Below are 24,212 nucleotides of genomic sequence, written 5' to 3'. Positions count from 1 at the left end.
GGGCGAGCAGTCTCCCGGGCGGCCGGGAGGCGGCGGCGCGGCCGCGATTGCTGCCGCTGCTCCTGGTGCTTCTGGGCTGCCTGGGCCGCGGCGCAGCGGTGGAGGACGCAGAAGTCAACGCCGAGGTAAGGACCCCCGCCCGGCCCCTCTGCGGCGGTGTGGGGGCTCTGGGGCTGGGAGGGAGGGAGCCACGCCCGCAGCCTGGGGCCAGGGGTGGAGGGCCCGAAGACTAGCCCCCGTCCCGGAGATGGGGGGCGGGGAAGAATGGAGCCCGGCAAACTGCCTCTCCCCAGCTCACCCTCTGCGGCGCACCTCATCCCAAATCCTGGGGGGCGTAGGGCTCGCGCCCACTCTCTGCCCCTACCCCGGGCACTGATCCGCCCCAGCCCGCGTCCCCTGAGTCGCTTCTGCTACCCCCAGCCCTCGCTCTCCTCCTCTCCTCTCTCCGGGCGGCGGATTCCTCGAGAGCCCTTTGGGCGCGCAGTGACGTTCTCTGCAAGTGGGGAGGGGGCTGCCTTGGCGGGGACCACGGGCGGAGCAGGCAGCTCTCCCGCCTCGGTAGCCGTTGGTCTGGGTGACAGCTAGCCGTGCGCTCAGTGGGCAGGGATGGGGGGGAAGGGGTGCGAACCTCTGAGACAGTAGTCTCGCTTTGCGGGGGCGCTTTGGCGACTTTCTTGGGCTCTTGCGCGGAAGCCGCCCCATGACCAGGTGGGTCCAAGAGAGACCCTGTCTCCCCTAGGGCTTCCTCCCACTAGTGCCCGTAGGCCAATGCCCGGTTCGGAAAGGGCGGACTCCGCACGTTTTCACCAGGAGCCGGCCTGACGTCCCTACGGAGCCCCGTCTCGGGATCGGTGGGGCAGGTGACCAGGCGCGGCCTCCTGGCATAGAGCGGGGTCCAATCTGCATCCACCCGCAGTCCCCCACGCAGGTTCCGTGGGTCACCCAGCGCCGTCCTCTCGAGCATGGACAGTGAGGGCACCGGCTTCATTGCCCCAGCAAAAGCGGGGTCAGTTCTGTCCTAACTTCTAAGACCCGACTCCCAGCCCGGGACTAGGAGAGGGGTAGACTGGGCAGGAGTGAGAGGGTGGGAGGAGAGACCCGCCACTGTGGCGGCTCCGGAGGACTGGGGCCTCGGTACCCCTCGGCCGGCCTGCAGCCTCCCGGAGCTGCGTGCCTTCTATTTGCAGCCGGGCTAGTGCTCCCTCCCAGCCTCCCCGCGGCTTCCCCACCTCCCCCGGCAGCCTGGGAGATTTTTCCGATGGAAGCCTGCCCTTCCCCGCCCTACTTTAATAAAAGCATGGAGGAAGGGCAGGGAATTCCTCCTGGCTCAAGTTACACCTCCCAGCCAGTTCCCCACCTGCTCTGCCCTCCCTCCCTGGCCTGGCCAGGCCAAGCTACAGGGAGCCAGGCCTTGATGGGAGGTGGAATGGCAGCCCAGACCGTGCCCAGTCCAGCTGCCCCCCAGTTTACACGAGCGGGCAGGCAGGGGCTTATAGGGAGCTTCTGCTGGTGGGGACCCCCACCCAGGTACTGGGTGGAGAGTGCTTATTGGGCCCACCTACTATTCTGTGGAGTGGAGGACCAAAGGATTGCAAGTCATAGACCACCCTTGAGGAGTTCACAGTCTATTTAAGAATGGCATCTCTGAGGGGGCACCCGGGTGGCTCAGTTGGTTAAGCTTCCGACTTTGGCCCAGGTCATGATCTGAAGGTGTCTGAGTTAGAGCCCCATGTAGGGCTCTGTGCTGACAGCTCAGAGCCTGGAGCCTGCTTCAGATTCTGTGTCTCTCCCTCTCTCTGCCCCTCCCCTGCTCTCATTCTCTCTCTCTCTCATTCTCAAATAAATTTAAAAAAATAAAAACATTTTAAAAATAAAAAAAAAAAAGAATGGCATCTCTGCACAGGAAGCAGTTATAGATCAAGCTAGAACTTGGTGGCCATGTCTCTGAATTGGCATCCTGGATGGTCAGGAGCTGCGGCGCTGGGACTTGTGGTTTGAGGGACTTTTCTTTGCTTCTGCTCCTCCATCACCCCCTCCTATTGCAGCTGAGGGAGTACCCATAGCCCAAGGCCTGCACTGTCGACCTGAGTGCCCACAGACCATGACCCTAAGCCTGTGGTGACACTGGCTAGGGGGGACTGGCCTGCAGCCCCACTCCTGGGGGAAAACTTGGGTCAGGTCATTGCTGGAAGAAACTCTGGAGGGTGGAAGGACCCTCGATGTTGGAAGCCAAAGTAGACGGAAGGCTGGAGGCAGGTGGGCTGTACCAACAACTGGAGTTGGCCTTGGAATACAGGCCGTTCTTTAGAGTCTGTTAAGTCTCTCTAGATCTGGGCCCAAAAAGTCAAATGACTTCAGCAATCAGCCCATTTGCCAGGAGGCCATGGCAGAACTGTCCCCAGGCCCGTACTGTCTGAGCACCTGCATGGGAGACTCCTGGGCCTGGCCCACACTCCCTGCCTTGAGGAAGGCTCTCTTCCTCACCCCAGAACACTCATAGCTCCAGACTTCAGGTCGGGTCATGGCTGGGACCTTTCTTTGAGCAGCCTGGCAACTGAGTCAAGGCCAGCCCCTCTCCCCCTCCTCTCCCTCTCCCAGGACAGAAGCCACAGGACTTTCACCAGACTGAGGAATCAGGGAGCCTGGCATGTGCGAGGAGCTGGCTGCCACCTGCCACTTGCCAAACCTCAGCCCAGAGAAGGCTGTCTTTTGCGGGAGGCGGGGGGCACCACTGATTTACACTGCCCTGTCCCACTCACTTCTTTGGGTGTCAAGTCCCAGGCTCCAGCCCAGAATGGCTGTGTAGACCCAGGCTCTGCCTGAGTGGGGTGCCAGTTGCGCTCCTGGACTCCCTCCCCACAGAGAGTCCAGCCCCCACCTTTGGATCTCGGTCCTGCTGTTTCTGGCTGCAGCACCTGAGATGCATAAGTGCCTTTGGTTTTCACCAGAGACTCTCTAGTTCCCCCCATCCCCCCACCCCTTTTAGGCACAACTTCAGGCTCTCCGCCCCGCCCCATGGAAGTGACTCAGCTGCCAGAGTTCACAGGTGTGGTGTCACTACCACTAAAATCTGGACACACCCAGGTACGGGACATTTTCCTTGCCCCTGGGTGGTGGCTGAGCAGATGAGCAAAAGGAGGGGTGCAGATCACCTTGAATTCTGAATTTGACCTTCAGGGCTGACTGGCAAGCCTAAGCCCCAGGCTCCCTGTGTTCCAATCTCTGCCCGAACTTCCGAGCTGGCCCCTGGGGGCCCCACCGGTGCTCTTTGTAGTACCCTCTCCTAACTGTGGAGCAGAAACTGCAAAGGTCCCTTGTGCCCACCCTCAAGGAAAGGGGTTCATGTGAGGGCCTTGTCATCGGGGACCTGCAGAAGCTGAATCTTTTCTCCTCCCTCCCGTCTCTGCTTTTCAGTCTCTTCTCTGACTACTAACAGACCACTCCTCTCCATACTCTGCTTCAAAACCCAGAGAGAACCGGGCTGATGGTGCAGCCAGGGACCTGGCATCCGATTGGGCCATGCCCTTGATGCCCAGCCCTTCTGTCGGGCCGCCCCAGGGTCCAGCCAGTCAGCTGCCTCCATGCAGAGAACAGCCTGGCGTGTGCATGTCTGAGCTGTGTGTCTACCTGGCCTCTCTGAGCCCTGGACAAGAAAGCCTTCCTTTGCCCCGCCCCAAGGAGCAGAAGGAACAGCATAGAAACAGCCAGCTCCGCCAAGAACCACAGCACTCACCGCCTGTGTTCTCTGATGCCATCTCAGAAAGGCTACACTGCCTGGTAGGGAGGCATGGAAGAGCCCCTCCCTACCAGGCTCTTGGTTCTGGCCCCTTCTATTCCGGGTCCAGTGCCATCATCACCTCTGCCCGAGGCCAGTTCTAGTGGCTGCTGCGGGTCACCACTGATTACAGTTGGTGCTCTAGACTGAACAGGTTCCATATCGCCCCCCCCCCCCTCTTCATTATGTTGAAACCTGACTCCCAAGGTGATGGTATTAGGAGGTGGGTCTCTGAGGTAATTAGGTCATGAGGATAGAGCCCTCATGAATGAGATTGGTACCCAGAGAAAGCTCCCTTGTGAGGACACAGCAAGCCGTCGACAGTCTGCAACGCGGAAGAGAGCCCTCACCGGAACCCACCGGGGCTGCCCCCCTGATCATAGACTGCCAGCCTCCAGAACTGTGCGAAATAAATGTTGTAGGCTTCCCAGCTTATGGTATTTTTGTTACAGCAGTCTGGATAGACTAAGACATTTGGCATATTACATATCATCCCAAGATTTATGTGGCTCGCACAGCTGGCCACTGAGGCGGAGGCCACGCCCCATGGCCAGCTTCTGCTTTTGGATGTGGAGATGTGTTCTCTGAGTCAGCAGAAGCAGAGAGGAGTCAGGGGCTATCTGCTTGGATCCTGTCCACCACAAAGGGTCCTGAGAGGACTCCACAGGTCAACTCCACAGGGCCCCGAAGGTGGCTTCATGAACACTTATGTAAGCAAGCCTGCAGCACACCATAGCTGCCTTCTAGCTGGATGGGCCTCCCTGATTCAGGGCTCAAATGAGGCCGCTCCCCAGAAGGATGCTGGTTCCAGGGATGCCTGGAGACCAGTGGCTATGCACTGGGCCCTTTGGGGGAGGTAGCACAGATTTTCACCCCCAAGCAAAAACAGCATAGGTATGCAAGCTGGGCTTGGATCAGAGAGACAGACAAGGATGCCTCTTACCAGACTCCATTTCCTTTGTGGGAACAGCAAGAAATGAGCAAGAAGACCCAACTCAATCTCTGATATCTGGACAGACAGTTGAGGACCTAGGTACCAGCCATTAGCCAGTCTTCAGAGATGCTTCTCATCCCACAGCCGTCTGATGGTCCAACTGCCAGAATTGGGAAACCAGGGTGCAGGTCAGCTTTCCCTGCTGGCCCTTAGCCCCGAGAACTGTCTTGTCCTCCCAGGAGTGACTGCCACCAGGAGCGGTGAAAGCCCAGCTTCACGCTGAGCATTTATGAGCATGGCACTGGGCATGAAAGAAGCGCTTGCAAAATGGTAGCCAAACACAGTAACAATGAGAAGCAAATGGCATTTGCTGTTGGGCGAGTTAGAAAACCTCTCTGAGCTTCTGTTTATCTACAGATGAGAATATTAATATGCATCTACTGGATGCAGTTACTGGGGAGATCCAGTACATTTGTGTGTAAAATGCTGAACGCTGTGCCCAGTGGTCCTCATATGAGGCCCAGTGAGGATCAGGTGTCATTTTTGAGCACCTTCAACCTACTTGGTTATATCCTAGGCATGGCCTGTGGGTGTTCTGTAAGCATTTTCACATTTAATCCTGCTATTACCTCTGCAAGTATAGGGATTATTATTACCCCACTGTATAGAAGAGGAAACTGAGACTAGGGGGTGAGAAAAGTTGCCCCAAATTCCCCAGCCAGGGGGTGGCAGAGCTGGGCTTTGAACCCAGTTGGTCTGGCTTGGAGCTGAGCCCCCAGGCCACATGCTGGGTTAATGGCTGCGAGGTGCCATACCATGGGGAGCCCGCTGGGCTGGAGCCAGGTGGGAAGGAGGGTGGGAAATGGGGCCAGACATGCCGTTAGCCCTCCCCTTCCCTGCCAATCCAGCCACCCAGGCTTTGCCCCGTGAGCAGCCCTATCTACAGCCCTATCTACATGGACAACATCTACAGGAAAGTTTCCAGGTGAGGCCCCAGGACCTGGCTCCGAGCCAGCCCCGAAACCACTAGCAAACAGGGCTCTTTCACCCCGCCCACTGGCCAAAGGACCTATCTGGTTTTTCCTCCAGGTTAAGGATTGCAGGGGCAGGCTGGGAAGGGGCAGGGTGAAGAAGCGCAGGGACTCATGTGACCACTCCTTCCTGCTTGCCTGGCGGGACAGTCCCCCAGCCCTCCTACTCTCCCAGCCACCCAGAGCCCCTTCCCCAACTGCAGCTTTCACATAGTGGGGGAGGGGGTCAGCCTGAGCCCCAAGTAAGCAAGTGTGTTCCTCTGGAACTGCTTAAGTATGGATCGTGCTGCCTCGAAAGGTAAAGGATCCACCAAGCACAGAGGGTGTGGTGCCCCCTCTCTTCACTGGCCTTGGGTCTATGTCATCTGTGCTGTCATCCCTGGGTGGCAGTGGGGAGTGATAATGTCAACCCCATTTTGCAAGGAAGGAACAAAATGGGGAGCTCCGAGAAGCTTAATCAGTCCCCCTTCATCACTTGAAGGCCTGTTACATGGACAAGCAGTCAGGACCAAGGGACAGGTGTCACCGGGAGGCAGATTTCTGCTCAGCCTGAGGAGGAGCTTTCCAGTAGTCACTGATGCCCAAAGACAGAATGGGCTACCTCGGTGGCAGTGGGCACCCCATCTCTCCTAGGCTGGTTGAGTCATGGGCCCAGCTATGGGCCTTAAAGGCTTCCAGGATGTAGCTGGACTTGATGGCCTTGAGGTCCCCTCCAGTCTCAGGCTGGGTGAGTCTAGGGCTTGGTTGGGTCACCTAGACGGTGAATGGGCTCCTAGGTCAGATCCCCAGAGGGTGGGCCCGATGGGCCCAGGGTGCATGCTCTGGTCTGCAGGGTCCCCAGGACTACAGATGTCTTTCAGCACTGGCTCTGTGCCCAAGGCTGGGAGTGTAGAGAGAGCGTGGAGCCAAGCGAGGCCTTGGCCTGCTCCCAAGAGCCCACAGCCCAGGATCCAGGGAAGGGAGATGGCTCGATGAGGACCTCACACCGTGGAAGGTCTGGGTCCGTCGCTGGCAGCCCTGACGAGATGCCTTTGTGCCTGGCTGGCGACCCTGCCAGGGCTGGCCTGGACTACAGAGAGAGCCGTGGGTGACAGGAGCAGGGCAGAGCGCAGCAGAGATTGGCTGTTATCGCCCAGGGTCCGATAAGGTTGGGTGGGAGGGGCCCCAGCCATCTGAGTCCGAGGGAGGTGCTGTGGTGGCAGCGGAGCGGAGCGGGGAGCTCACCCCGCCCCCCACAGCCGCTTAATGCACAGTATCGATCCGCGGCTCCTTCGCAGACATACCCTCCCTGCGGGCCTACCTTGGCATTGTCTCAGCAGTCCTGGTGGGCAGCCCTGCTGACATGGCCCAGCGCCCAGCCCCAGCCAGAGATGGGGGTGTGGGGAGGACAGATGCCCTCCCCCACTGCTACTCTGGGCCCTGCTTCTCGGCCGAGAGGAGCTGGTGCTACCTCACAGACAGCTGGCCAGTAGCACTGCTTATGGACTCCAGTTCTGGCCAGACCAGCTGTGTGACCCTGCGTGGGCCACTCCCCATCTCAGAACCTCACTGTTTGTATAATGAGAATGGGGTACTTGTGAGCACTGAATGGGTCGATAAGAGTAGGCTGCCCGGCCCACCGCAGGTTCCCAGCCTTCTGCTACTGCGTTTACAGGCTCACCTAGGAGCCAGGGGGCCAGGAATCTCCCCACTTCAACTCCTGATGGCCCCACGTTTCCGCACCTGGGGCTAGACAGCACCTAAAGCATCTATGCATACTCATGGGATGGGGTCTGGAGCTCAAGGAAGAACTCGGGTGGATGGGGTCTCTCTGCATGGACCCTGTGGCTCTCATGGAGAGCAGCTGCTCGGCGGCTTTCATGGAGGAGGTCCGCTACTTTGCTGCTTCCCCACCCATCCGAGCCTCAGTTTCCCCACCTGAGAAACAAAGCTTCACCTGCTTGGCTTACCCCACCTGTGAGAATCAAGGTAACAAGGAAGGAAAGGAGGCAACCTGCATAAAGGATGGTCTTTACAGTCACCAGTAGGGGCGGCAGGGGCGTGAACACAGCCTCTCCCCAACTTTGAGACTGGGACGCCGGTCACGAGCCTGGGAATCGCTACCCATGTTTGGCCTGTGGTGGCAGAGGCTGCCAGCAAGCTGGGCCTTGAGGGGCACAAGCAGCCCCTGCCACCCACCTGTGCACCCCTGTCTCATGCCCTCTTCCCTGCGTGTCCTCACCTCCTGGACTTGTCGCATGGAGTCCAGCAGTAGGAGTAGGGTGGAGAGAAACATCCTCCCAGACACAGGGCAGAGGAGAAGCCCACAGCCTTCCAGGGGCTCTAGACTGATCAGCACTTGGCAGTCAGCCCTGAGCACAAGTTTGCCAGTCAGGCAGGCTCCGGCAGCTTCTTCGCCTTGTCGTCTGGGGCTCTGCTGCTCTGGGCCCAGGCGAGGGAGACAGATCTGCTGAGCCTCCCTCACAGGCCATTGGTTCTCAGCCTGGCTTCTCAGCCTGGCCGGGGCCAAGGGCATTGAGGGTTCAAGGCTTGGCCAGTACTGAGATGGGAGCTCTTGGCTTCCCTAAGACACAGAGGGTGCTTGTCTGTGGGAAGGAGGGTCCACAGGCCCCCTTGGGGCCTTCCTGGCATCCCCTGAGCTGCCTCCGGGGTGAAAGGGACCCTTCAGCCCCATGGGCTCTGCTGGGCTCCAGAGCTATTCCCTGCAGACAGGCCCAGCCCCCTCCTTCTCCCTCCCCAGGGCCCCAGCCTGAGCCTCCCCTGCCTGCCCTCCCTCTGTCACTCTGCAGACACCGCTAATCAGCCCCTTGGTGGCCTGTGATTGCGCTCCAGTGAGATATTTTTACCTTATGCAAATAGGTGATGTAGAGGCGCCCTCATCCGTCAGCAGGCAGCTCCACCTCTCCCCCCACCTCCTCGCGCTGCCAGAGCCGGGCTAGCGTCCTGGCCTTGCCTTCCAGATCCCTCCACGCCTCTTCAGGGAAACTGTCCATTATGGGCGGTGGACCTCCCGCCCTGCCCCTCACACACACACACACACACACAGGGCTCCGGGAGAGGTTTGCCCTGCTTGGGAAGAACAGGGAGGGTGTCCGCGGCACGGCCAGTGTCCGGTGGAGCTGAGGGAAGGAGCCCTGGGCCAGAGGGGTGAGTGAGGAGGGCTGGTGGGGGAGGCCACCGCTTTGCCCTCACTTGAGGCTGCCTGGCACTTAGGCCCTGCTGGAGCCTGGACCCTCCAACTCCGTTGGTCGAGGCAGAAGCCTGCCGCTCCACGGACAACCAGACAGGCCTCTGTCATTAATAATACATTTACTGAGCACTTTCCCTACCCGGCACGTTGCCAAGCAGTCGTGTGGACTCCCAGCTGAACCCTCACAGAAACCCAGGAGATGAGGCAGGGCCTAGCACAGCACCCTCGTTCACTGACCACGGCCGAAGCACGGGAGGCACGCGGCCACACCTCAGAAGTGGCGGGGGCACAATTTGTCCCCAGATCTGCCACCAGAGCAGACGGTTGTTTGCCAGCTCCATGTCTCTGCCTCCTTGTTCTGTGGCGGGTCCCCAGGCCCTGGGAGGCCGGAAGCTGGACCCACAGCCATGCCCTCCAGCGGTAACCTGGGCCCTGTGGCGCTGGCTGTGTGGGCAACCCAGCCGTGCCGGGGGCTGGTGGGGGGCACTGAGGAGCAAGTGCTTGAGGAGCTGGACGTGCCACCGGTGGCAGGCAGATATGGGCGTGGCCCTGGCCAGCTAGTGGTCCACAGCAGCCACCACATCTGGCCATCATCCTGCCTTATGGGGCTTTGATGTGTAGTTTTAATCTTCTGGAGCCTCTCAGAGAGCAGGCCTCAGGTGCCCTCACTCAGTGGGTAGAGGTCCCAGAGGCCCCAGGGTGGGCCAGGAAAGGTGCAAAGGACACTTCCATGTGGTCAAGGCTCACACAGTCCCTGGCCTCTGTGCTTACCAGTCTCCCATGAAGGTCACTATGCTCTCACAGCCAGGGTAAAGTCTTATCCCAGTTCAGCTTGGCTCCTCGGGGATCCCATCATCCAGCTGTGACTGTGACCATCCTATCTGCTCACAGACTTGCAGATGTGAATCCCTCCCTCTCTGGGCACACCGGGTCTCTCCAGGGAGCCTGTGAACCCGGAGGTCAGCACCCCTCTCCCGTGGTCCTCCACAGCCTCCAGCTGGCATGGTACCTGGCACATAAGAAAGACTTGGCAGGGTGGGTGGATGGATGGACAGACAGACAAATGGAGGAGAAGACAAGACTTGCCCAGCAAACTCTGGAAGGGGACAGGTGCCCCCACTGTGTGCCAGCTGCTTTTCCCAGATCTGTCTCTCTCAAGTGTCATGACCCTGGTAACCCCATTGTCCCCTGAGAAACTCAGGCCCAGAGAGAACGAAGCCTTTGGGGCAAAGCAGGGACTGGACTTCAGGCCTTCTGGCCCACCCTATTGGGCCCGTATAGGCTGCCTGAATCCATCTGCTATGCTTCTAGGAGGCTTAGGGTCTGCCAGGGAGTAGTGCCAAGGGGCTGGTTTTCCTACTTGGTGGGGCCTCAAGAGTCTGTCAGGAGTGGTAGGGGCCCACCCTGGAGTGGCCAGTCAAGGACAGCTACTGTGGACTGCCCTCATGGACAAACAATAAACACCTAAGTGAGATATATATAATGTGTCAGATGGTCACAAGTACAGGGAAAGAGAAGGGGTCAAGGGTATAGCAGATGGGGGTCTTCTTTCAACATTCTGTTGTCAGAGAACACCCCTCCAGTAAGGTGAGGTTGCAGCACAGATGGAGAAAATGGGGGTGCGAGCCATACAGAGCACTTGGGCAGCAGGAACAGCAAGTGCAAAGGCCCTGAGGCAGGAGTATGCCTGCCTGTGGGGGGTGGGAGGAGTGAGGTCTAAGAGCTGAGGCAGGGGCAGGGGGTGAGGGGCCTGGCAGCTCCTGTAAGAACTGGCTTTTATTCTGAGCTGGGAAGTTTTGGGAGGATTCTAAGCAGAAGATTGACCAGACCTGACTTGTAAAGGCCTTTTGTTCTGGCTCCTGGTGTGAGAACAGACCGTAGGAGGTGGAAGCAGAGAGAGCGGCACAGAAGCTCACACGGCCACTGTCGCAGGAGGCGGTGGCGGCTCCGACAGGGTGATGGTGCAGGTGGCGGGCAGTGGACGGACGCAGGCCGTGCGTGGTTGGAGGTAGCAGTGCTAGACATGCGGACCGAGCGTGGCCTTTCCTTCACAGAACTGGCTGAGGCTCTATGGCTACCTGCCCCAGCCCAGCCGCCACATGTCCACCATGCGCTCTGCCCAGATCCTGGCCTCAGCCCTCGCCGAGATGCAACGCTTCTATGGGATTCCCATCACTGGCGTGCTTGATGAAGAAACCAAGGCGTGAGTCCCTCCAGGGGGCCCTTCCCCGAGCCCACTGGCGCCTGCCTGCTTTCTGGCTTGCTCCGGAAAGGGTTTGGCAGGTGGAGTTTCCAGAATCGAGTGACCTAGATAAGAGATGGCAAGTGGTCTGGTCTTCCATGCTAGTTCGGACTGGTTGGGAGCAGCCGCCTGACACCTCATGTTGTGGAAGCTCCGGAGGTGAATGTGGCTGGTCAGCGAGCAGCATGCGATTGATTAGTGATGTCTGCCACAGGCACAGGAATGGGGAGGGTGAGCAGCATGTGCCCTGGATGAGACATCTCACGAGGCCTCAGCTCTGCTCTGAATCTGGCGGGGTGATGGGACTCAAAGCCACATCCTTGAGCACACACTGAGCATAACATAGCAAGGACAGGGCCTCAGGGGTAACTCCCCCATTCCTGGGTGATTCTGGTGATACCCCACGAAGGTGAGCCCCTGTTGGGCACTCTGTCTTCCAGTCTGAGGTCAGTGCGCCTGGTTTTCTGATGAGGAGACTGAAGCGCAGAGCGTCTCCCACGCCCACCACACCCATACAAAGGGCGGCTGGAGGCTCAAGGCCAAAGGGTGGAAGGAGGGTGGACTGCCTGGAAGAGGCAGAGCCGATGTGGGCAGGCTCTGGGCTGACCCCTCCACGCCCACGACCCAGGTGGATGAAGCGACCCCGCTGTGGGGTGCCAGACCAGTTTGGGGTGCGCGTGAAAGCCAATCTGCGACGTCGGCGGAAACGTTACGCCCTCACCGGGAGGAAGTGGAATAACCACCACCTGACCTTCAGGTAGGGACTGCGGCTGTCCAGGGCAGCCTCCCTCCCACGGCATCGCCCAGAGACCACTCCTTCCTCCCCTGTCCCAGGCTGAGGCCTCAGGCGTCCCAGTGGGCTTGTCTGGAAGGCTTCCTTTCCCAGAAGCCCACCCCGGGGTGCCCAGCATAGACAGTCCGACCCTGCTCCCACGCTGACAAGATCAGCCGCACACCCTGGGGAGTCTTCCCCCAGGAAGGTCAGGACCCTTGGAGCTGTTTCCGCTCTATCCTCCTTCCCTCCCCGCTCCCCATCTGCCAGCAGCCCTCACAGCTGAGTTCCTATACCAGTACAAACTGGGGGCCTCCACAGTGTAGGGCACGGGGCTTCTGGCATCTAAGGGGGGGCGGGGCGTGGACAAGGTGCTGGAATCCAGGCATCTGTCAGGTGCGCAGGCAGCAAGCCCCCTGCAAAACCCCAGTTCAGGCACCTTCCTCCTTTTGCTGAGTCCTGTGGCAAGAAAGCCTCCTGAGCCCTGGGCCATGTGGCAATCCCCAAGGGCTCCCCTCCCTGTTTTCGTCCAGCCACGGCCCCACCTGCAGCTCTGTCTCCTAAGGAAGAGCCGCTCCTGCGGCCACTTAGACCCCAGGACCCCAGAGTGAATTCATGGCCCCACCAGCTTTTAAGGGAGGAGATCTGTCCAGCACACGGAAGCTGAATCTGATTTATGTGGGTAATAACAGGCCTCCTCATGCTTTTATCACATGCAGACTCAGGGCCCATGTTCCACGCGAGCTAATTCATTTAATCTAAGATGACAGCGCTACTCTCCTTTCCCCCGTTTTACAGACAAAGAAACTCAAATTCAGAAACACTTAAATCACTTGCCCAAGGTCACATCAATTACGTTAGAGCCCAGCCTTGAACTCAGGACAGGTTGACCCTGCAATAACCAGAACCATTTGGCCTGTGTCTCCTAAACTTCAGCCATTTGTATCCAACTGTCTAGTTCTTTCTCTTAGCTTCGTAGCACCTGTCCTTTTATTAGTGGTTTTCTTATTTAAATGAATTGGATACAATGCAACCTCGGTTAGCCATATCCTAATGAACGTCTGGGTTTGGCATGTTAGTTCTCTTTCTCAAATTCACATCAGAATAAACTAGTGGTTGATATTGACAGGTACTGTCCACAAACCAGCTCAGATCTTACGTGTGTTCCTTGCGACCGTGTGCCCTCATCCCCATCTGGTGGGTGCTAGCAGTGGACAGTGGACCCCAGTGGGCCCCAGGTTCACTCCCTTGTCGCCCTGCCCACCTGCAGCATCCAGAACTACACAGAGAAGCTGGGATGGTACCACTCGCTGGAGGCAGTGCGGAGGGCCTTCCGCGTGTGGGAGCAGGCCACGCCCCTGGTCTTCCAGGAGGTGCCCTATGAAGACATCCGGCTGCGGAGGCAGAAGGAGGCTGACATCATGGTACTCTTTGCCTCTGGCTTCCATGGCGACAGCTCACCATTTGATGGCACGGGGGGCTTTCTGGCCCATGCCTATTTCCCTGGCCCTGGATTGGGTGGGGATACCCATTTCGATGCAGATGAGCCCTGGACCTTCTCCAGCACCGACCTGCATGGTGAGAACACCTTGCCAGGGAAGGGCAGGGCAGGGGAGTGGCAGAGCCGGAGCTGGGCATTGCCCTCTGGTCAGGTTCAGCAGCGACAGGGTTGGGAGGGGAGAGCTTCATCCTGTGCAGTTCTCCAGAACACTGACCCTCAGTGTCTCAGGCTGTTGTCCCATGATCTCCAGTGGGTGGTAGGGAAAGGGAGGGAGCGTTGTACCCACTTCTCAGATGGGAAAGTTTGAGGCCTAGCAGTCAGAGCAGCCCAGCCTCTGCTGAGAGCGGCCTCTGATGGCCTCAGCCCACAGGGCCTGGGCCAGGCCAGAGCTGACTGTGCCACCCGCCTCCTCTGCAGGGAACAGCCTCTTCCTGGTGGCTGTGCATGAGCTGGGCCACGCGCTGGGGCTGGAGCACTCCAGCAACCCCAGTGCCATCATGGCACCGTTCTACCAGTGGATGGACACCGACAGCTTCCAGCTGCCCGAGGACGACCTCCGGGGCATCCAGCAGCTCTATGGTGAGCGGGCAGCTGGGCACGGCCGGCGGGCGCTGCACACCAGCTCCCTGCTCCCAGCCCTAAGAGGCATAGGCGCCACTGCTCTCTCTGTTGTATAGATGAGGAAGCAGGCCCAGAGAGGATTAGCGACTTGTCCACTTCACTCAGTGAGTGAGTGGTGGTGCTGGAAGTCACAGGCAGGGCTGGCCGACCCCAGGGCCCTCATGTGGTTCCAGGCTGGGGTCTCCAAGGCCCCTGGCTGACCCCTCCTTTCCTCCTCAGTGTCAGTGATTCTCTTATTAGACAGAAGATGCCCTGGGGTCCTCCTCCTGTGGCTCCCAACACAAGCCTGCCCCAGGCCTGCCAGCGAGTGTCATTGGCTTTCACCTCCCAGTGGCTTGGAGGCAGGCATCAGCCCGGGCCCCACCCGAGAAGACCTCCAGTGGTGAGGGCTGAGGACAGGTTCTGTGGGCCCAGGCTCGCACTCAGCATCACACGGAGCCCCTCGTTAGGGCTGGCGGTGCTTGCCTTGCTGAGGACGTGACAGACACTCCCTCACTCTGTCCCCGGCAACTTGGTAAGAAGATGGGCCCTTGGCAGAGGTCAGAGCCATGTTCTTCGTCCTGAGGGAAATGTCCCCAAGGGGAAGTGGGGGAAGGGGCAGCCTCAGGGGTCCAGAGTGGGGAGGTGAGGGAGAGAGCTGTTTGGAGGAGGACAGAGGTTCTCCTGAGGAGGTGGCAGGTGTGGGGGAGGGGGCGGCTGTGGACAGACAAGGGGCAGGCTCCAAGGCCGAGGCACATGTCTCTCCGGGCTGGGTGCCCCAGAGTCCTCTGGTTCTGAGTAGGGGCTACCTTCTGACCTCCCACTCCCCCCACCCCGCTCTGCAGGCACCCCAGAAAGTCAGCCACAGCCCACCCGGCCTCTCCCCACTGTGACTCCCCGGCGACCGGGCCGGCCAGACCATCGGCCTCCCAGACCCCCTCAGCCACCGCCCCCAGGCGGCAAGCCAGAGCGGCCCCCAAAGCCAGGCCCGCCAGTGCAGCCCCGAGCCACGGAACGGCCTGACCAGTATGGCCCTAACATCTGCGACGGGGACTTTGACACAGTAGCCATGCTGCGTGGGGAGATGTTCGTGTTCAAGGTCTGGCCCCTGCCCCTGTCTCCCCTAATCCCTTGGCCCAGTCTCAGAGCAGGAGAGCAGCCCCCACACCCCACCCCTGGAGCCTTGCCCCACCTGGCTGCCCAAGCACCCCCACCCCTGCCTCACTGAGCAGCCCCTGGGGAGCCCTCTGACCCGAGACAAGAAGAAACCAGCCCAGGGGACAGGGGACTTGCTCAGCGTTACACCACGAGTGCAGGGGTCCACGCCCCGCCTGGGGTCCACTTACCTGTGCCGCCCTGGCTTTCCGAGCCAGCCCTGTGGGTCTCCCTGACCTGGGAAGGGGCGGCTGGAGGAGCCCCCCCCACCCCCGTGTGAGGGAGCGAGTTTGCTGTCCCCCTTACACTGACGCCCCCCCAGGGCCGCTGGTTCTGGCGGGTCCGGCACAACCGCGTCCTGGACAACTATCCCATGCCCATTGGGCACTTCTGGCGTGGTCTGCCCAGTGACATCAGTGCCGCCTACGAGCGCCAAGATGGACGTTTTGTCTTTTTTAAAGGAAGGCCAGGGTGGGCGGGAGGGCTGGGCAGCCTTCCTTCCCTGACGTCTGGCCTCGCCTCTGCCCCAGTGAAAGCAATTGCATGTCCACACTGGGGGGAGACGAGTCAAGGCAGGGGTGGGGCAGGGGAGATAGAAATGTGGCAACGGGCAACTGGGCCCCCGGGGGCCAGCTGCTGCTCTGACTGGAGCTGAGCGTCCATTTTCTGGAGCACAGAGGCTCCACACGTGACTCCTTGTGTCTTGTGCCTCCTGCAGCCCCTCCGCATAAGGCAAGAGCCCCCCAGCCCACCCAGACAGGATTTCTGTGGTCTGTCCGCAGGGACAATGGAGCCCCCTGTCACCAGCCCTCCCTCTGGGGCCTGCCTCCCTGGGGAGGGCCTCAAGGGCGGCACCTCCCCCCGCCCCCCCGTGGATGAGCTGTGTCCCTAGCCCAGCTGGCCTGAGCCCACACTTAAAGCCCCCGGGGCCCAGAGGCCAGGCAGGGCTCCCCCTCTTTCCTCCCTCTGTACAAGAACTGTGTATGGGGGCGGTGGGGTGGATGGGAAGGCAGGCCATTTATAGTGTGACCATGTGGTGTGGGTACAGGTGTGAGTGAGTGACTTGTATGTATGCAAATGAGTTATGTTGCAGGTGCCCATGAGTACTGAGTGTGTGTGACGTGCAAATGAGTTGCATGGCGTGTGTGTTGGGGTCAGTGCCTGTCCTGTGTATAAAGGTGTAAGTGTGATTGTGCATGTGTGTGTGTGTGTGTGTGGTAAGTGTGGCAGTGGATGTGTGTGGATGTGTAAGCCCAGGACAGCACTCCCTGTGTCCCCTCCCTCACACACCCCTCTGCACCAGGCCTGCCCTCACCCACAGCCCCCTCCTCCTGCAGGCGATCGCTACTGGCTCTTCCGAGAAGCCAACCTGGAGCCCGGCTACCCACAGCCGCTGACCAGCTATGGCCTGGGCATCCCCTACGACCGCATCGACACGGCCATCTGGTGGGAACCCACAGGTCACACCTTCTTCTTCCAAGAGGACAGGTGAGCACCGTCCCCCTCAAAGGGAGGAGGCTCCAGCCAAACCCCCCCTACCTGGAGAGGGCCCACAGCTGGTGCTTCTGGTCACAGGTACTGGCGCTTCAATGAGGACACTCAACGTGGAGACCCCGGCTACCCTAAGCCCATCAGTGTGTGGCAGGGGATCCCTACCTCCCCTAAAGGGGCCTTCCTGAGCAGCGATGCAGGTACTGGGCCAACCCCCTGCAGCCTGCCCAGCCCCCGCCATCCCCTCCTCCACACACGGCAGTCCCCCGGCCTTGCTGGCAGGTGTGGGGGAGCAGCTGTGGCAGGCCCTGGGCTGGGCTTCCAGAGCATGACTCTCCTGGTCCTTCCTGCCCCATCTCTATCCCCTTTTTACAGACGGTCACATTAACCAGAGAGCTTGAGTAAAGGGCCCCAGATGCCACAGCTAGAAAGTTGGGGGGAATCAAGAGTCCAGCCCAGGTCTGCCTGTGTCCAGAGGGGGCACTTGGAACTACCCTGTTCCCTCCAGGGCGACCCACAGGGAGCTGGAAGCCTGAGAGGGGGTTAGCTTGGCTCAGAGCAGTGGGGGGCGAGAGTCCTACCAGGGTGCCCACCTACCTGGCCTGGAAAGGAAGCTTGACCTCTGTCATAGAACTGAGCCCCAGGGAGCCATGGCTTTTATTTCTCCAGCAGGGTCTCCGGGAAACTTGAGAAAAACCATTAGTCTTGGTTCTCAGGTTCTGGATTCATAGGCTCAGGGGAGACCCCACTGGCTGTGCCAGTGCTTAGGCAGCTCACGGGGCGTCTGTGTGCTCCAGCGTCGCTATGCAACTGCTCTGATGTCATTGTGATCAGCAGAGTATAGACTCAATCATAGTTCAGACTCGGCCTTTCGCAAGGCTGATGGGACATGGGCAAAGCGCCCAAGGCCACAGAGCTCATCCAAGGCGATGTTAGGCTCTGCTCCAAGTCCACTGCAGGCTGGCTGTGTGGCCTTGAGCAAGACACTGGCCCCTCTGGTGTGGGGTGGAGCCAGTCCTGGGACAAGGTAGCAGCCCCCCCCCCCCTTAGCCCTTATGTGGCAGGCTGCGAGACCCTGCAAGACCCTTTCGTGGGCTGCCCCAGCCAGGAAAGAGTCAGGCCTGTTCCCCAAACCCTGCCCCTTTCTGAGCCAGGTCTGGCCCCTATAAGTTGAGAGGGGGCAGATTTGAAAATGCTCAGGCAAGCAGGTGAGAAGGAGGGTATTTTATTTTAAGTTTTTATTTATTTTGAGAGAGACAGAGAAAGCATGCACGCAGGGCAGAGAGGGGGAGGGGCGGGGGGACAGGATCCCGAGCCGGCTCTGTGCTGACAGCAGAGAGCCGCAGGTGGGGCTCTGACTCACCAACCCTGCGTGCGATCAGGACCTGAGCCACCCAGGTGCCCCCAGGGTGGGTGTTTTCAAGCTGGTCTTGGAGGGTCACCTGGCCGGCTTGCCGGTGGGGCCCGGCCTGACGCCACTCCCTGCTTGCCCCGCAGCCTACACGTACTTCTACAAGGGCACCAAGTACTGGAAGTTTGACAACGAGCGCCTGCGAATGGAGCCGGGCTACCCCAAATCCATCCTGCGGGACTTCATGGGCTGCCAAGAGCACGTGGACACGGGACCCCGATGGCCCGATGTGGCCCGTCAGCCCTTCAACCCCGACGGGGGTGCAGAGCCCGGGGCGGGCGGAGACAGCGAGGAGGGCGATGCGGGCCGCGAGGCCGGCGCGGGTGGCGGAGAGGGGGACTTTGGGGAAGGGACAGATGAGGACGGGGGCAGCCGAGTGGTGGTGCAGATGGAGGAGGTCACGCGGACAGTGAACATGGTGATGGTGCTGGTGCCGCCGCTGCTGCTGCTCCTCTGCATCCTGGGCCTCACCTATGCGCTGGTGCAGATGCAGCGCAAGGGCGCCCCGCGCATGCTGCTCTACTGCAAGCGCTCTCTGCAGGAGTGGGTGTGACCCCGCCCGCCGGGCCGCTCCTCACGGTGCTAACGGCCCGGGCTGGCGGCGCCTGTGGTTCCAAGACGCTCCTGGGGGCACTGCTCGAGCCTTCCGTGGCTCCCTCAGCCCCTGGGTGGGCCCCTCCAACATCCCTGCCAGCCCTGCCCCATTGTTTATTTATGCCCAGGGTTCTCTTTCTTTCTTTCTTCCTTCCTTTCTTTCTTCCTTCGTTCCTTTCTTTCTTTCTTTCTTTCTTTCTTTCTTTTTTTTTTGCACACTAATTGAGTATTTGTTTCTACTTTCCCCAACTAGGAGCAGCAGTCCATCAGGGCAGGGGTTAGAGTTTTCCAAATGTAGTTCTGCCTTGGACAGGGNGCTCTGGAGGCTCGGGGGGGCGGGGGGGGGGAAGGAGTGCTGACTAGTCTCCACCCACCTGAATCTCTGCCTTAGGAAGAGCTTACTCCCAGGGGCAGCCCCAGGCCACAGGGACAGAAGAGTGAGGTGGCCTGCTGTCCATGAGTCATACTGAGTTTTGGCTCCTTCCCAGCCCACCTCTCTCAACCCCGGTAATCCAGGCTTCTCGAGTCTAAGACACCCACCCCACCCCCGTCCAGCCAAGGGGCCCGCAGTGCCCAGCTCCCACATACCGCTTGAGCCCATACCTCCTGGCCTGCCTTACCAAGGACCAAAGGGGGTCTGCTGAGGCCCCTCCACCCAGAGCCTCGCCCCCCACCCAAAGGCTGGGCTTCCAGCCCCCGGCCACTCCTCTCTGAGCTATGACCCACTTGTGCTCCTTCCTTGGGCCTCCTCCCACCCACTCTCACCTACAGCACCGTCCTCGGGGTCTCAGAACCCCACGGGCCTCAGGCACCAGCTGCCGGGGTCCCAGCTGCCCCAGGGAGGCAGGAGGCTGATGGGTGCCCACAGCCCACCACACACCGGGCTCCGGGGTCCCTCCCCTCCACTCCCTGTCGCCCAGGGCACCGGGAGGGGTACACCACCGTGGAGAGAGGCCAGCAGCTCAATCCCTCACACAGACTGGGATGTGGCCGGGGAGCCCCCAGAGGAGCCCATTGTGACCTTGGAGACTCTCCTTCTTGGCTCAGCCCTAAGGGCAGAGGCACTTCCTCCTTCTTCTCCTTCCCAAAGTAAGCAGGCGGCAAAGCTGCTGTGGAAATGGTACTGTACAGCCGGCCCTGTCCCCTCTGCTTCCCCTCAGCCCGGGGCACGCGGGTCTGCCACCCAGATCCCCGAGGCTCCTGGAGGGAGGGGCTTCTCACAGGCTGACCTGGATCACAGGTCCAGCGGCTTGCTCCCCCCTCTATCCTCAGAACTGGAGAGCCAGCCAAGGGATGGAGGGTGGGGGTCAGTGTCCACCCTCATACATTTCTTTCTGTAAATAATCTGCACTGATTAAATTGTACAGCCGGCAAGTGTGGCCTCCTTTGTGAGAGGCCCTGGGCTGGACCTTACAGTGGGAGGGGCTGTGGGTGACATGAGTGAGTCCAGGCTGGGATTAGGGAACTTGCCCTCCATGCTGAAGGGACCTTGTTCCCAGGTCTATGGTGGCTCCTTCCCAGTGGCCCTGGGAGGCGCAGAGGTCAGAGGAAGCGTGAGGGGGTGGCTGCCTTGCATGAAGGTGAGGCAGGGGACAGGGGTTAGCCCTGCCGGGGTGGAAAAGAGAAAGAGCACAGAATTTACTTGACATTTATTCATGGTGAGAAAGGGCATCGCGGCTTCCCACACACTCTGGGTGTCCAGGAGGGGTGGAAAAGCCATGCCAGGCCACTCAGCCCTTCCACCCATCCAGACAGGGTTCTGGGCGGCCCGAAGACTCAGCCTGGAGGAAAGAGATGGGAATGGTGCTGCCTTGGACTGAAAAGCTCCCCTCACCACCTGCTCAGCTCGGCGAGGGGGGGGGGCAGGGGCACCCAAGATCTGCCCTTGTCATCTTAGAAGAAGCAGAAAATCTCACTTGGGGCAGGCTGCGGATGATGCCCAGGAGGGCAGGAGACGGAAGGGTCGCTGCCCCTCAGGTCTGAGCGTGGCTGGCAAGCCTCGGACCCCAAGTCCACCCTCTGGGTCAAGCTATCAGGTACCGGCCCGCACCCCCGGAAATGCAATGGTCAGCTCCAGCGGGGTTCCACCCCAGCCATGGAGCGGGCCCGGCCTCCACGACACTCGGGCAGGGTCTATCAACGTGTTGCAGGCCCCCCCTTCCCCTCTGCTGCCCACCTCCTCCCCAGCCCCCTGGATTCCACCCTTTCCTCCCTTTGTGTTGGAAACTGGCTGAGGAGAGTAGGAAATGCTGGGCCTCAGGAGCCCCAAAGGCCTCTCAGGCTCAGCTAGGAAATGGCCTGGGAGCTCCCCCACCACAGCGGCCTTGGCAGTCAGCATGGGGGCCAGGGCAGACGCCATCCCATTGGCTTTGCTGTGGCAGAAGCCACGGGGCCCCACCCAGGTCTGCCCGAAACCTGAAGCCTTCGGGTCACCCAGAAGCCCAGAGGTCACCAGGCAGGTGGAGGGGTGGGGGCACAGGGGTGAAAAAGGAGAGGATGCATGACCTCTTCCTCAGGGCGCAGGCCGGGGAAGGGACTTGGCAGACCTCAGCTCCTCAGGAAATTGCCTCAGGAGACTTCCACCCTGAGCTCCCTGGTAAAATCTCAAAGAAACCCAATGGCTGAAGGAACAGCTCTTCTGGGGAGCCCCATTTATTGTCTTTCTGGGGCTCAGGAGTGTGAAGGTCTCTGACTTGACTTCAGAGAGCCCTGCGGTGCAGTTTGACACCCCTCCCCCACCAGGATTAAAAGGAACCTGCATCTTTAAATTGGTTTTGTTTAATGTGGCTGTGCCTAAACTCACCCTGGGCCGCACAGCCCTCATTTAGCTAATTCCCAAGTAAGATAATTACGACTTAAGAGATCCACAAAAGGAAGCAACATGTCAGTCTCCCAGTCCCCCAGGCCAATGTCGACAGTGAGGCATGTTCCTTCCAGACTTCTTGCCTCTGCATCTGCACAGCTTGGAGTTTGAGTCTAGAACATCCTGGACGTCAGCCGGCTGCTGAGGGTGCTCGCACCTCAGTGGAGGGGGTGCCATGATGGCCCAGGGGTCGCTGGGGGAATGAATGGAGGATGGGTGGCCGGACAGGGCTGGCGATGGTGACTGGCACTCGGCAACTGCTCGGTAACAGGCACACTCCTCCCCCACTTACATTTTACTTGTGAGAAGAGCGGGGTTCAGAGAAGTCAAGTGACTTGGCTAATGTCACACAGCTAGGGAAGGCCGTGCTGGGAGAAGAACCCAGACAGACTGTGTTGCACAGCAGCTCAGGCCCAGCTCACCCTGGTGCTGCTGGAGAACGGAGAGAGGGATAGGAGGCCCCTGCCCACCCTGGCCTTCCCTCCCCACACATTCTAGGCATCGAAGACCCCAGGGCCACCAACAGAGCCCCCTTTCAGGCTGGGGCAGGGGCCAACTGGCCTCTTCCTCCCCCTCCAACTTGGCAGAAAAGCCTTTTTGTTGTGGCTCACACAGAGGCCATTCTCTGGCTCACGGAAGGAATGGCCGGCTTCCTGTCCATCCATAGCCTCCCAGACTGCAGCCGCCTCCTCCACGTAGGTTCAAGAGGAGCAAGGCTTTCTATGCCTGCACACCCGCCAGTCCTGTCTCTGGGGCCCAAGGCTGTCAGGCTTCACCCCCTGGCCTCCTTGTGTGGCTTCACGGGTTGAAACTACCCGTGGTTTGGGGAGAGCCACCCCTCAGTTATTCCCCCCAATGCTGGCGATTCTGGGCATCAGGGCACAGTAATACCACCCTCCTCCCACTGCTCAAGTGGCTTTGTGCCCCCAAAGCACTGGTGGGGACCCTGCTGGGCTGTTTGTCCTGTCCCAAATGTCCCCTGCACTTGCTTGCCTCTGTGACTTTGTTTATGCTGTTCCCTCCTTCTGGAAAACCCTTCCTCGCACATTTTATCCTGTCTAAATTGTGTAGGTCCTTCAAGGCTCAGATAAAGGCTTGCCTTCTCCAGATTCCCACCCTCCCTCCTCCAGGGAGTTGAGTTTCCTTCCTCGGCTGGCTCACCAGCACTCGTGTCCTGACCATTGCTTGTCTCCAAGCCTAGCTTGCCCACCCTTACAGGCACCCACCCAGTTGTTGATCGTGGCTCCATTGCTCACCAGCTGTGTGTCCTTGAGGGAGGCGCTTCAAGTCTCTGAGCCCAGATTCCCCATTTGTAGAACGGGGCTGCTAGCCATGCCTGTTCCATACACTTGTGAGGCCTGACTGAGCGAAGCCTTGGACACACTCAGAACAGCCCCCAGCCCATGGAGATTCTTGATAGTTTGCTACTAACATCCCTGTTTTAGGTGCAGGTACCTGATGGGCACTGAGGAGGCTTCCCTCCTTGCCTTTCTCTCCAGGAGTGTTTGTGGAATGGGGTCAAAGTTCTCCAAGGCTAGGGACAGGTGCTGGGAGGAGGGACATTCCTGTCCCACCAGCTCCCCTCCCAGCTGCTGAGCCCCCCCTCCCCCTCGGCACCAGCCCTTCTTCCCAGACCGTGACTGAGGTTTCTCCCCAAGGGCTCCTGACATCTCCCACCCCCACACTGTTCGCCCACCGCAGTCTTTGCCAGAAATAGCCTCCAAACTCCCCATCATTTACGGCCAAGCTAAAAGGCCCCTCCTGGAAAAAAACGGCATCATTCCCTGCCAGCATGGATCACAGCGATAAACTAGATCCCATTAAGAAATTGCGAGTCACTGGAAACGGAGAGGCAGCTCTTCCCCGATAATTTCATCCAAAAATACACAGCACCCTCCTAAAACCTGTCAGCTTCAATCAGATCAACCTCTCTGTACCCGGGGGGATACTGAGGTCTGGAAGGGGCTGATTTGGCCACAGTCCCTCACCGACTCTCAGCTGTCTTCTGGTCTTCAGGTAGGACAGGACTCCCCTCCACCACCATCCCACCCCACCCCTCCTGCCACTCTTTTTTCCTCTCCCTGCCCCCGTTCCAGCCCCATGTGGGGCCTCCCTGTCTGCTCTTTGGGAGAGCTGAGGGTAGGGTGCTCTGATTAATCCTGCCTTCCTGATAAAGGGCATTTCTGCACTTCATGTAGCACAGCTCATGGAGAGGAGCTCTGCCCTCGGCAAATAGCCCCTCATTGTCCTGGGAGAACAACCCCTCCCTCCCTCTCGGGCCTCAGATTCTGGTAGAGCTGACCCCAGCCCCTTGGTGGCCAGATGATCTCACGACCCAGAACCAGCCAATCAGCACCCTGGCTCATGGTTCAGGGGTGGGCAGAACAGCCATGCCTGGCCAATCAGGGCCTCCCTGTGACTTTTTCTGGAGCCCCTGGGAGAGAGAGGCCCTGTGTCTGCTAGGATTGCTGAGCTACTAGAACTGGAACCTGGAGCCCCCGATGGGTTATCTTGCCACCACATGCAGACAGCCTGACTCAGAACAGAGACAGTGCAGAGGAAAATCATGTCTTGAAGATTCTGGAAGGCAGCATTTGAGTACCTGGATCCAGCCATGCCTGAAGCTCTAGGGCTCTAGGCTTTTGGTTACATG

General features: G+C 59.7%; 1 protein-coding gene across 1 annotated transcript; it reads left to right on the top strand.

The window, feature by feature from the left end:
• Positions 1 to 5: 5 nt before the first annotated feature.
• Positions 6 to 19,007, top strand: MMP15 (matrix metallopeptidase 15; the record flags this gene model as incomplete). Its single annotated transcript, XM_077751282.1, has 10 exons — positions 6 to 125; positions 10,985 to 11,133; positions 11,801 to 11,929; positions 13,215 to 13,522; positions 13,863 to 14,024; positions 14,891 to 15,144; positions 15,523 to 15,662; positions 16,539 to 16,688; positions 16,776 to 16,891; positions 18,189 to 19,007. Coding segments are annotated over 10 exons (1,995 nt in total), but the record flags the coding sequence as incomplete, so codon positions are not given.
• Between the last annotated feature and the right edge of the window lie 5,205 nt (positions 19,008 to 24,212).

The sequence above is a fragment of the Crocuta crocuta genome, unplaced genomic scaffold, assembly GCF_008692635.1.
Source record: "Crocuta crocuta isolate KB4526 unplaced genomic scaffold, BGI_CrCroc_1.0 scaffold124, whole genome shotgun sequence".
Taxonomy (NCBI): Eukaryota; Metazoa; Chordata; class Mammalia; order Carnivora; family Hyaenidae; genus Crocuta; species Crocuta crocuta.
This window is presented reverse-complemented; position numbering and strand designations above follow the sequence as displayed.